Raw genomic sequence first — 12,796 nt, forward strand, 5'->3', positions numbered from 1 at the left:
TAATTTTCTATACACCCTTTTTAATCTTCTGAAGTTTATACTGTAAGTATGTATTTTTATCAAAAACTATTTTCTAGAAATGTTTAGGTGTTCCTTCCAGGGATCATTGAGGCTCTAGTTTTGCTTGTTTCATTTTTGCCCCTTGAGTCTTCTCTTGGTGTTTTCCATCCCTCCTCCTACTTCTTTTCTGATTATCCCAGATCAGAATTGGATACATTGTCTCCAGGAAGTGAATTCTCTCCATGTCCACATATACTGGCCACATAACTGGAAGAAAGGAGATAGCAGATTGCAATAGGAGTTTTCTAAAGTATCCCTTCTTTTCAAAGAGGAACTGCTTAGAATTTAGGTAGCTTTATTCCAGGGCTATTTATGATCTACTTAGAAGTAAAAGATAATCCTTGGGCAGTCTTCCTGACTGCTGACGATGCAGTATGTAGTGAGAAGTCTCAGCTCATAGCATTCACAGGTTTTTTTTTTCCCACTCCAGAAATAAGAACCACTTGAGTGAATCTGAGTGCTTGTCAAGGGTGCTAGGTTATTAACAACCAAGGGCAAGTTGTCTCCTTATTAACAAACCATATCCCATAAGTATTTTTTAACATGTCCTGCCAGTTTGTTCCCAGCATTTCTTGTTATGATGAAAAACACTGTCCATTTCTCTTCCACTGCTATACTTTTCCTAGTATTAGAGAATTTCTGGATGATCCTTAATTATCAAGGAAAAAAAAAACTTCTTTCTTGCTTTCTACATGAATATCATGTCTATTCAAAGGTTTACGTACAGATGCTCTAATCATTTTTCTCATTGCTCTGTGTTCGGGTGAAGCTTGCTTCAAGCAACCCAGCCTATACAAATATAATTTAGATTTTTTAAAGTTTATCATATTATTCAAAATATAACTTGGGGATGATTATTTACAACTCTAAAAAATATACACTAAAATTAATCTAAATGAAAAACTCCCCCAATAAGATGAGAATATTATTTGAATTATAAAATTTTCATTAATTGTCATGAGTACTCTACATGAGGGCTTCCCAGGTGGCACTAGTGGTGAAGAGCCTGCCTGGGTGGGGAAGATCCCCTGGAATAGGCCTTGGCAATGCATTCCAATATTCTTGCCTGGATAATCCCATGGCCAGAGGAACCTGGCAAGCTACAGTCCACAGGGCCACAAAGAATTGGATGCAACTTAGCGCGCATGCACTCTATATGAAGAGAAACGAACATTTAGAGTAATTAATCTGCATGGGAAATGGCAGTTCATAGAACGATCCTCATTTGTTTCAGAGTTACCAGTATTCATGGCCACTCTCATGGAGCATAAAGTCATTTATGAAAAGGAAGTCCCTAATTATTGTTTCCTGTCACACTTCTAAACTTTTGATGGACAGGTGCCTGGGTCTCGGATCCAATCCTGTAAATGGTCATTTGCCTTAGGCTAGTGGCATCAGGATTATTTTAAACTATATTTGCCATAGATTTTAGTCTGAACAAATTTAAAAGTGGGTGGACAAATGACAAAACATTTTATTCATTTGTGAATGAGGCTGATAGAAATGTCCTTTTCGACATAATTATTTGAGGTTATTTAATTTGAAGAGATTCTTAATTTAAGGTGCACTGTATTTGTTACTTGCCTTATTTTATTTCATATTTCCTATTTATGTTTTTAAGAAAGTAACATACCTATTTTGACTGTTATTTGGAATTCTCATAGTTGGTTTATCAAAGATACTTTGAAAGGATCACTAGTTATGTAGGGAACAAATATAATTTTCAACACAAGTTGCTATAACAGTAATTTTTCCTTTCAATATATGCATAGTGTTCTTACAGCAGTCTCATAACTAGAGACATATAAGGTATTAGATGAGACATTACTAGTTGCTCCATTAATAGACGTCTTGTCAGAAGAAGTCTAAGTTAGAATCTTTCAAGAAAGCAGCTATAATAATTTGCCTCCTGAGAAGGTTTTGGGTTTTGCTGGGAGCAGCCACATCTGGATGCCCTTTACTTTTAGGGCTTGTTTTTGCATTTTTATTGTTACTGATATTAAAGGGTGAGGAGTGTGATATTAATTTGTCCCCTTCACTTCATTTTCATTGTCCAACTACTTGCAACATTTCCTACTAGTTCCCAGAACATGCTCCCAAACAGATTTTACTTAATATTTGAATTTGTCTCAAAGTGCCTCTGTATAGAGCATCAGTTATTCTCTGTACCATGCACAAGGCCAGGTCTATACAGGTAGCACATACTCCAGCATTAGAAAGTCATGATTTCTTCTTTCTTCCTTAAATGTTCAGATTGATTTTCTCAGTTACTTCTTATTGTGTCTTAGCTTCTGTGAATTTGGCAGATCTTGAACGCGTTGTTTTACATGTTTTTGTTCTCAATGCTGATGACATCAAACACATTATACTGAGGACTTGTCTTTTATACTCAAAATAATCACAGAATCACGTGATCTTTGCACAAATAAGTTATTTAGTTTTATGACTACTTTTATCTGAAGGCAAATTTGCAGACTAATTGCAGTGACAGGGTGAAATTAAATATGATCATCAAAAGCTAATGAAAGTGGCAAATTTTAGCATCATCGAAAAAAATATCCTGATGCAGCTGGAGATCTAGGAGATAAAATTAAGAGAAGGAGAGGTGAGACCATGTAAGAGAAATAGTCTTAGAGCTTCTCTCTAAAGGGAGTGTGTGCAGAGGATTGAATGGAAGGCACTGTGTGACCACAGGGAGGCTTTTTTTCTGCCAAGACAGGCACTACCCTTGGAAAGTCAGCCTAATTCTAGTTTCTACCCTCAGCCTCTGCTTGGCTAGGAATGCTTCAGAAGCCATGGTCGGCAGCCCTAGACCAAGCTAACTTAGCCCAACTCCATTTGCCATGCACAGGCACCTCCACACCTTTATCTTTTGCCCTCTTTTATGACCAGTGGACACAGTCCAGTGAAGGCTGATGTGAAGCAAATCTATGTTCTGTGCCCTTATGAATCTGAGAATGTTAAGAGTGGAGACAACCAGGGAAGCAGTGGGTTAATGGGTGAAAGAAAAGTTAGGGAAGCAAGCATGAACATGGAGAGAAAAGAGGTAAAAATAAGGGTGGGGTGTGAGGTCATTCTGAGAGGAATACAAGTTAACCCTTCTTAATCATTTATTTATGAGATATTTTCCTCTTCGTCTCTAGCTGATCTCTTTTGTGTTCCCATTTCCATTGGCAAAACTTAGTTCAGTTTCACTATGTCAGTTTATGAGCCCAAAACTATCTTTACCTTTTAAGTCTTGTTACAGTATGTACTCCTCACACATCCCCATAAGTAATTTTGTAAGGTAATATTGATAACCATTTTGTTTTGTAGGCAATATTGGATGTTGTTGTGAATCTTCAGTTTAGCCTGATAGAAAAATTGTGGCAAACATTCTGGCGCTATTCTCCCTCAACTCCAGCTGACGGCACTACCATTACTGAGTCAAGGTCAGAATCAATATGCTTTTCCAATTCATTTTCATGGCTGAGTAGATGTCACAGCTAATAAATTAGAGATATGTATACCAGTTGTGAACCTTACCTGATAACCTTAATTGAATAGATTGAAATAAACCACAAAGTACTCTCTTGAGATTTCAGCCTGTGTATTATAGCTCCCATTTTTATTGATTTGGGGGACTGCGGTAGAACTATTTCATCCTCATGGGTTTAGTATCATATCTGCCTTTCATACCGTCAGAAAGTCTTAACGTGCATAGGCAGCTCCGGGGGAGTATTTTATATATCCAGCCGTACGGCACCAGGGCAGTGGTGGTATAGTTCTAACCTCAGTAATATTTGATAAACTAAAACTATTTTTAAAGTCCATTTTCTTTTTTATCCTCATTTGCCATCTATTCATTTGCTACATTTATTCACACCAGCAATCTGAGTGAAATAGAAAGTCGACTTCCGAAAGCAAAGCTGATAACTCTGTGCAAACATGAGTCTATCCTGAAATGGATGTGTAACTGTGACCATGGGATGTACCAGGCTTTGGTGGAGATTCTCATCCCCGACGTCCTTAGACCCATTCCTAGTAAGTTACATGCAGACGAGTACGGATGCTTTTCTTCTCCTACATTCCACCCAGGAAGCTTCGGGTAGTGACGTTGCAAACGAGAGTGATTCTAATCTCATTTAAATCTGCCACATAGAAAACACGCAACACAGAGTATTGCATGAAAGCAGCCTAGAGCAAAACTGTAGTTAAAAAGGAAAAATTATCTGTTTTTCAAGCTTTCATTTTCTTTTTGACAAAAAGACAAGCTAAAGATGTGACAGCCCTGATGACTAACTGCAAGGACACTCCCAGGCCAGTCAACCAGTGTGAAAATCATTCTACCCAAGGACACAATGTCCTTCATAAAACTCCTAATTTTTGAAATCTGTGATTTCTAGACCAGCCTCTTTCACGGTTGCTTTTGATTTGAAATGAATTTATCTTGGTTTCTACTGAAGTTGAATTTCTTTATAAAAGCATTTACTTTGTCACTGACATCATGTTAAAAACTACAAATGCAGTTTCCATTAACAGTAATGGTTAACTGGCATTTTGAGAGAAAAATCTATGTAACTTGCAGGAGCATTGTATTCCTGCCATGAAGCAGATAGGAATTACATAGATAAGTTAGATTACTTTTTTAAGTGATAGTGCTTTTTAATCTACCCTGTTGCAAACAAAGCTATCTTTTTTTTTTTGCAAGTGTCAGTCTAAAAGCCACTATGGATACATATGTTGGAGGCAGTTGAAACAATTTGAGGCCTACATGTTAATGAGCACATACTAGTAAACTTAACCTTTGGAGAAATGGAACAGAATTGCTACTCTACAGTGACATTAATAAGGCAAAACAATCTTTTAGCTTGTAAAATTAGCAACTGTGTACTTCAAGTACACTGTTCACAGTAAACTTGTATTAAAGTATTCCAGAAAATATTAATATAGGGATTTAGTAAGAAAAGGTGAAGATTTAACATTTGTATGTTTATACTTTCTTTTTAAAAATATGGTAGAGTGGAAGATATGTATGTTTCCCACCACCTTAAATAGTATGCTTAGATGTACATTTATATATAATATCAATAAACACACACATAAACATACATGAATATGTGCACAAATTAGTTTTTTAAAAATTCAGCTGCCATAGTCTCACGTTGTTATAAATCGCTAATATCTTCTCTACTACACCAAGTTTCCTGACTAAAGATTGATGAAAAGTGACATTGTCATGGAAAATTTCAACATGTAAATTCTCTACTGATTTATGTTCCAGAATCTGATTTTCCTTGTTTTTGTCTTACTCCCTGTGCTCTGAGTAATAATCTCTAGAGATGTTTAAGAAAAGTTGCATAGGGTAGCTCATTAGCCTATGACATCTTGCCACCAACATAAATTTCTCTCATGAGATATAGGAAAAAAATGTCAGTGAGCACCTTCGTTGAGGCAAATCAACATCAGTATTCATTAAACAATTCTAAAATCTGTTGCTTCTATGTTAGCATCATAAGACTTTAACTTGTAAACTCAGCAGTTACCTAACATAAACCATGTATCAAGTTTAGATGGTTTTAAGCCCCATAATTTTTAAGTTCACAATACACATGACCTTTGTTTTTCACAAATTTTTGTTTGAAAAACATTTTATTCTGTCTCTGCATTCAGAGAACTCAAATTCAGGAATTTTTGTATAAGTACAGTTTTACAGTTTCTCTGAAATTACAAAATACATTAATGTACCACCCTACCAAGCAAATTTGGAATTTTAATTCCTGTTCTATAATAAGATTTAACAAAAATAAAGCTTAAAATATAGTTTAAATCACAATCTTCTGATTGTATGATTTTTGTATTAATCATAAGCAGGCTGAGACAAGTTAGCTTTAGAATAGCTTTAAATTTCTAACCATCCATTCATGAGAAAAAGTTGTCAGTCAATCTGCACAATTTAATCTGACATGAATCCCTATAGAGAGAACAAACTTAATTTTATTTTTGAAAATTTTATTTTCCTGGCTACTAGTACTTCGCTCTACCATTTACTGTCCAGATGGGATTCCTTTTTTTAGCCAAAAAAATAGTTTGCATATCACACTAATTTAAAGTCAGCTTGAAGCTACTATACTCTAAAATACATTTATCTGAAAATGGAAAAAATAAAGTGAAGTGTAAAAAAATTGTATAAGAAATCAACTGGTAGCACTTAAATGTACAATTTATGATTTCAGTTAAAGGTGACTCAAAATGTCATTTAATACAAAAAAGTAAAAACTAAAACTCATTTGAGATATAAAACCTTCCTTTTTATTTTATAATCTCCCTAGCATTAAATTTGTGTAGATAAAAGAAGACCCATATTAAAATTTTTAAAGTAGCTTTACCCAGTTCTTGGTTTTTTCAGATTAAATAATTATTAATTAGAGAAAAATACATAATACAGATAGTCAAACTGAATCTTGAACAAAATTTTACTGACTTTCAAAAAGGGTCTTTAATTTTTTTTCACTCTTTTTCATTTCCATTCATGCCTGCCCTCCATGGTTCTAGTACATAATACAGCAGAAAAATATTTTTCTTTCTTTTTTCTTTTTGACTAATGTGGGAAGCTTTGGAAATTTCAAAAACTTAGCTCTCAAGAAATTTCCAACTCAGGGTTTTCAATGGATGATTCTCATGTTTAAAATCTGCACTACTTGAGTATTTTTCCAAAAAAAGATAGCCATTTAAATCTTTTTTGTCATTTGACCACTTAAATAAATAACTTTTAAAAATTAGTAATTTTATTATTGGATCAGTATAATTTATATCTGATGCAAGCAATTTGAGTAAGCTAAATTATGTCTAACTCTGCTTTAACAAAAGTAATAAAGATGCATGTCAGACTATTTTGAGCACAGAAGAAAAATGAGGGAATTTGATCCCATCATTAACATTAATACTCTTGGGAGCCTTGGGTAAAAATGTGACTTCTTTGTCTCTTATCATGGACTACCAACTGTACTACCTACCTGCATTATAGGGAACCCACAAGGATTTGCTTTGTGTTGTGGGTGCTTCAGACATTTATTAAATGTCTTAAAACTACTCCCTACACTGTGTAGCTTTGGGCACAGATGAAGCGAAATGCTCTGACTGAACTACTTGTTGAACAAGAGAAGAATTCTGTTTCCTATCTCAGTAAGGGATCTCAGTAAGCAGATCCCTTCGTATAAAATAATCATAGTCACCCCTGATACTGGAAAATGCTTCCAATTGTTTTTTGACCACCATAAAAGCTGCTCTCATGGGACCTATACTTATTCAGGTTTTAACAGAGATGCAAGGAATATGGAACAGACTATTTTAGGAATATCTTAAGAATATTGGTCTCTGTGACAGCAGTTTTATCACAGTAATCTTTTATCGCTACCTGCCAGTGAGATGGAGAATAGTTATCCAGAATATCAAGTCAGGCAATTTTAATTTTACCTTACTTTTCAACAACAGTGAGAGATAACTACTCTAATTGACATGTTCTAATGTAAAGAGATGCATAGAGAAAGAAAGCTTTGCATTATTTTCTTTCTAGCTAAAGAAATGAAAATAAGTTAAGAGCTTGAAAAAAGTCACCAGATTTCTAAAGACAATACTTAGCCTTTGAGCAAAAAGCTGTTTTTGAAAAGAGTATTTTGTCTAAGATAGAAAATTCCATAAGTATATTCACAACTGGTATATGTTGCTATAAGCAAAAAATGCTTGAATGTTTTCATTTCCCAACGAAGTGTCATAAGTATCTGGGAACAAAATAGCTTTAAGACAAAAAAAGCCCACGATATAATATTTGGATTCTTTCAAAGCTAGGAATAATGTTAAATAAAGTCTTGTTAATGAGGATAAGTTCTGTGCTATTTCAAATGTTATGGTTGTATGTTTTCCCTTATTCTCACATAAAGATTAATGTTCTTTGGTATTTGTTTCGTTCTGCTTCTGTTCTTTAACATTTAGGTGCCTTGACCCAAGCCATTCGAAATTTTGCAAAAAGCCTTGAAGGTTGGCTTTCCAATGCCATGAACAATATTCCACAAAGAATGATACAAACCAAGGTACACTTTCATGTCCTTGCCTTTTCTTTTGTGTTTAGGAAATAGTCATGAACTATGAATTTTAAATCTGTCCTATCAAATGATGTTATGTGAAATATAGCATTGATTTTTATATTTGTATTTTATAACCATGTGGCAAAGAACTTCACAAGATATGTTGTTTGATAATGCTCCTTTCAGAGAGACTAGAGAAGCACTGTAGGTGTGGTGTATTTATCAGCCCTTCTCTAAAGTGTATAGTTCAGGTTGCTTAATTTCAAATATTGAAAACAATAGCCTAGAATGTGCAAATAATTTCCATTTGAATGAGTTTTAGGTTTTCTCTAAGTCCCCTACTAATATTCTGAAATGCTCATGTAAAATAATAACCATTTTGCTTTTCAGGATGTTTTGTTTTTAACACTGGAGAATGCTTTTGTGAATCAAGTAATCATTTCTTTCAGAGAACCGTTATCTCATAGTTGAGTATATTTCAGGAATATGGATTATAATATGGAGATATGAATTCTACTCTTCACTTTTTCCCCTATTAACCATGTTACTTTAGATTAATCTGTGAACACACTTGACAGATTGGACTGATTCTGTCTAAACTTTGATAACAAAAATCACATTTGTGCCCTTTTGTCAGGGACAGTATCTCCTGTCAGACTCCAACAATATGCCTTGGCTTTCAGTTTGAAAATGTAGTTGAAGCTCTTGTAGCTGACAAGTCTGTGATAGTACAAGTAACTCTCAGTTCTTCCTGTTTTGGCTTAAGGTTTGCAATAACACATTCTATCTCTAAAACATACTGAAGGTCCCATTTCAAGGACATGTCCACCTTAGATTGTTGCTTGATTGAGCTGTGCTGTCAATATGGTAGGGCTAACCACATGTGGCTATTTACATCTAAATTTAATTAAATTGCATTAAGATTTTAGTTCCTCAGTCACACTAGCTACATTTCAAGTGCATCTTAATCCACGTGACTAGTGGCTACCATATTAGGTAACACGTATGTAGAGCATTTCCGTCATGCAGAAATGATTCCATCCGTGGCAGTGCTATTCTAGAGTGCCACATTGAGGTGAGCAAATAAAGGAGGTGCTCTTTGATTAAGATGATCAGAGGAATGCTTCCCAACTTGCAAAGTCAGTCATAGTCATTACGGTACTTTCAAACAACTAAAAGAATCTCCTACCCCAGTACCATCAAGTAGCTGTGATAGCAATCCAGCTGCACTATTGGCCATCTCATTGATCTCCAGAATTGATTTGGGTGGTTTCCCTTGGTGAAAGATGTCTTCTGCTACTCCTCTCTCAAGGATGTGCAACCTTTTTTCAGCTGAGCATTCAGTCAACAAAGATGATCCAGATGGACAATAGAAACAGCATAATGAGGATGTGACTGGAAGTTGTTATCAAAATGCCTGGATTCATATCCCACCTCTGTACTTTAGTTTCTCTGTAATCTTGAGTAAGACAGTTAACTTCCCTAAGGTATAACATGTGTCTAATGGGATGTTTATGAGAACTGAACTTGGTAATGTATGTTAGACATTTAACACAATGCCTGGCACATAATATGTACTTGATTAGTACAAACCTCAGAGATGGGAAAATGTGAAATATTCTCTCTGAGGATATGTGGATGTCCTCAAGCTCCACATGGTCCTAAAACATCTCATTATCAAGACAGGGCATCGTTGTCTTGAGGAACATCTACTCCCACTCAGCCAAATGACTGTTCAATCAGTTGCTTGTTTATATACCCACAGTGATTTAATGTCATTCCATCTATTCCTGTAAATACATTAAAATCCTCATCAGATCTGCTATGGAAGTAACAAATTTTCATGAGATCATGACATTTAGATATTTACTTAGACTTTTTTTGTCATCTTTGCTATCTTTCAACATAACCTGATTTGTTCAGGGTTTCAGCAGGAAATAAACGGTCTATCCAAAGGGAAGAATAATTGAAGAAAGTTTAATAAGGGTCTGTTTCTAAATGTGTAAACAGAGCTAAGAAAACCAAGACCTAGAATTAGTGGGGGAAGCCTGCCCATCCCTAGGTCTGAATGGGAGAGAAGTGAATATGGCATCAGGAGCTCTTCTCCTCCATGCAGGACTGTGGCCTTAGGAAGGAGAGAGCGGAGGTTGTAAGCGAATAAATACTTTGGCCACTTTCTTCTGTCTTCCAATCCCTTACCAGTGCCTCTCATTGACCAAATCCAACTGGAAGCCCAAGGACAAGGGAGGCAGTTAATGTAATTTTTTGAGTTCAGTCTTCCTGGGCACAGAGCAGAAGGGGGAAGGATAGAAAGTACATTTCAGAGGGCAAACAGGGATTTTTCTGGATAACCCTTTTAGATACATCCAGATTCTGGAATAAAAGGGTTCTTCTTGTTGCTTGTATCTGAGAAGTTTATTAGCTATCTATTTGCTAATATAGGCTTTGAGTTCTCCCATTTCACCCCAAAATTGACCACCCTTATTTCACCTCTATAAAATGAAGATTAAAAGAGTGAATCTGAATGATAATGCTCTGAGAAGTATATTTTTTAATCCAATTAAAAAGTGGGACTGGACAGTTTGGTTTTCCAAATAAAAGGAAATTTTTTTTTTATTTGCTTAGCTTATAGTTGACTGTCACACTGAGAATAAGAAATGAAAAGCAACATTTTCCCTAATTTCCTAGACTCAATCATTTCTTGCTGATGATGAGTAGCTACTTGCAAGACTGGTTTAATTAATGGTGCACTCAGATATCTAAGAATGTGGGAGTTTGTGTTAGCCTTGACCTCAACCTGCTGAAAAGGAAAATAATACTTGGTTTAGAGGTTTAAATGCTATAATTTACAAGTAAACTGTTTCACCAAATGAATTTGAAATAAGTATCAGAGAGAAGCATTTAAAATTTGGCAGGGGAATAAAGATTTGAAGATTGCAGTGGTTTCTTTTACTGGAGGAGAAAAGAAATCCCAATTTAATTGGGTTTCTTTACAGGTTGCAGCTGTAAGTGCCTTTGCCCAGACTCTGCGAAGATACACGTCGCTCAATCACCTGGCCCAGGCAGCTCGTGCAGTGCTGCAGAACACGTCACAGATCAACCAGATGCTCAATGACCTCAACCGTGTCGACTTTGCCAATGTCCAGGTACTCTGTTTTCTTTCAAAACAGATCTTTGAATGAAAGGTATCCAATATTTTTCTTCTTAATCAGGATCATCTTATTTCTTTTCAAAGTTATATCAATTCACAGGCACATCTAGATTCACAGTGTCCTGAAAGAGGAGAGTTTTACTCAGCTGTAACTTAACTGCTCCTCTGTTTTGTGGTTAAAGCCTGGGAAGATTTTTAGTGCTAGACTGCAACATATGTCACCAGGATTTGCTGAATGATTAATAGAGTAAGAACAGCCACGGTCATTGAAGATTGGTAGGCAAGAATCAAAGCTATGGTAGTCATGTATGGATGTGAGAGTTGGACCATAAAGAAATCTGAGCATCAAAGAATTGATACTTTTAAACTGTGGTGTTGGAGAAGACTCTTGAGAGTCCCTTGGACTTCAAGGATATCAAACTAGTCCATCCTAAAGGAAATCAGTCCTGAATGTTCATTGGAAGGAGTGATGCTGAAGCTCCAATACTTCGGCCACCTGATGCGAAGAATTGACTCACTGGAAAAGACCCTGATGCTGGGAAAGATTGAAGGCAGGAGGAAAAGGGGACAACAGAGGATGAGATGTTTGGATGGCATCACTGACTCAATAGACATGAGTTTGAGCAAACTCCAGGAGATAGTGGAGGATAGGGAAGCCTGGTGTGCTGCAGTCCATGGGGTTGCAAAGAATCAGACATGACTTAGCAACTGAACAGCAACATACACTAAAATAGGGATTATCAAAAAGATGAATAACAGCAAATGTTAATAAGGATGTGGAGAAATGAGAACCATTATACACTAGTGATTGGACTGTATAAGTGCTACAGCAACTTTTAAAGCAGTATGGCAGTTTCTTAAAAGGTTAGAGTTACCATATAACTTGGCAGTTTCACTCCTAGGTACATACCAAGCAAAATGAAAACACGCCCATCTAAAATCTTGTTCATGGTTATTCCAGCAGCATTATTCATATTAGCCACTTTAAAGTGGGAACCACCCAGATGTCCATTAACTGATGACTATGTAGACAAAACATGGCATTTCAAACAATTAAATGTTATCAGACAATAAAAAGTAATGAAGTTCTGTTCTGATACATGCTACAACACAGATGAACATTACACTAAGTGAAAGGAACCAGATACAAAGGACCTCATGTTACAAGATTCCGTTTATATTAAATGTGCAGAATAAGTAGATCTGTAGAGACACACAGTAAATTAGTGGTTGCCTAGGCCCTGTAGGCTAGGTTTTTTGAGAACTGATAGATAAGGAGTATGACATTTCTTCTTTAAGAATGAATACATTTTAAAATTAATTGTGGTGATAGATGGACTACTCGGTGAATATACTGAGAGAAGCCATTGAATTATATACTTTTATTGAATGAATTGTTTGTTATATGAATTACATCTCAATAAAACTGTTAAAAAACAATAGCATTGCTCAATAATAAACTAATTATTTCTCCATTTCCTACAAATTTTAATCTACAATTCTGGGCTTGTTTTATCATTTA

At 35.6% G+C, this 12,796-nt stretch overlaps 1 protein-coding gene across 2 annotated transcripts in view; it reads left to right on the top strand.

The window, feature by feature from the left end:
• Positions 1-12,796, top strand: part of RFX3 (regulatory factor X3) — a 300,103-nt gene that overhangs the window by 247,364 nt on the left and 39,943 nt on the right. For both annotated transcript variants that reach the window (XM_065907896.1, XM_065907898.1), the window contains 4 exons: positions 3,376-3,491; positions 3,929-4,083; positions 8,032-8,129; positions 11,120-11,269. In XM_065907896.1, the coding sequence (XP_065763968.1) occupies positions 3,376-3,491; positions 3,929-4,083; positions 8,032-8,129; positions 11,120-11,269 (519 nt within the window). The remainder of the gene's footprint in view (positions 1-3,375; positions 3,492-3,928; positions 4,084-8,031; positions 8,130-11,119; positions 11,270-12,796) is intronic.

This window comes from Muntiacus reevesi, chromosome 17, assembly GCF_963930625.1.
Source record: "Muntiacus reevesi chromosome 17, mMunRee1.1, whole genome shotgun sequence".
NCBI lineage: Eukaryota > Metazoa > Chordata > Mammalia > Artiodactyla > Cervidae > Muntiacus > Muntiacus reevesi.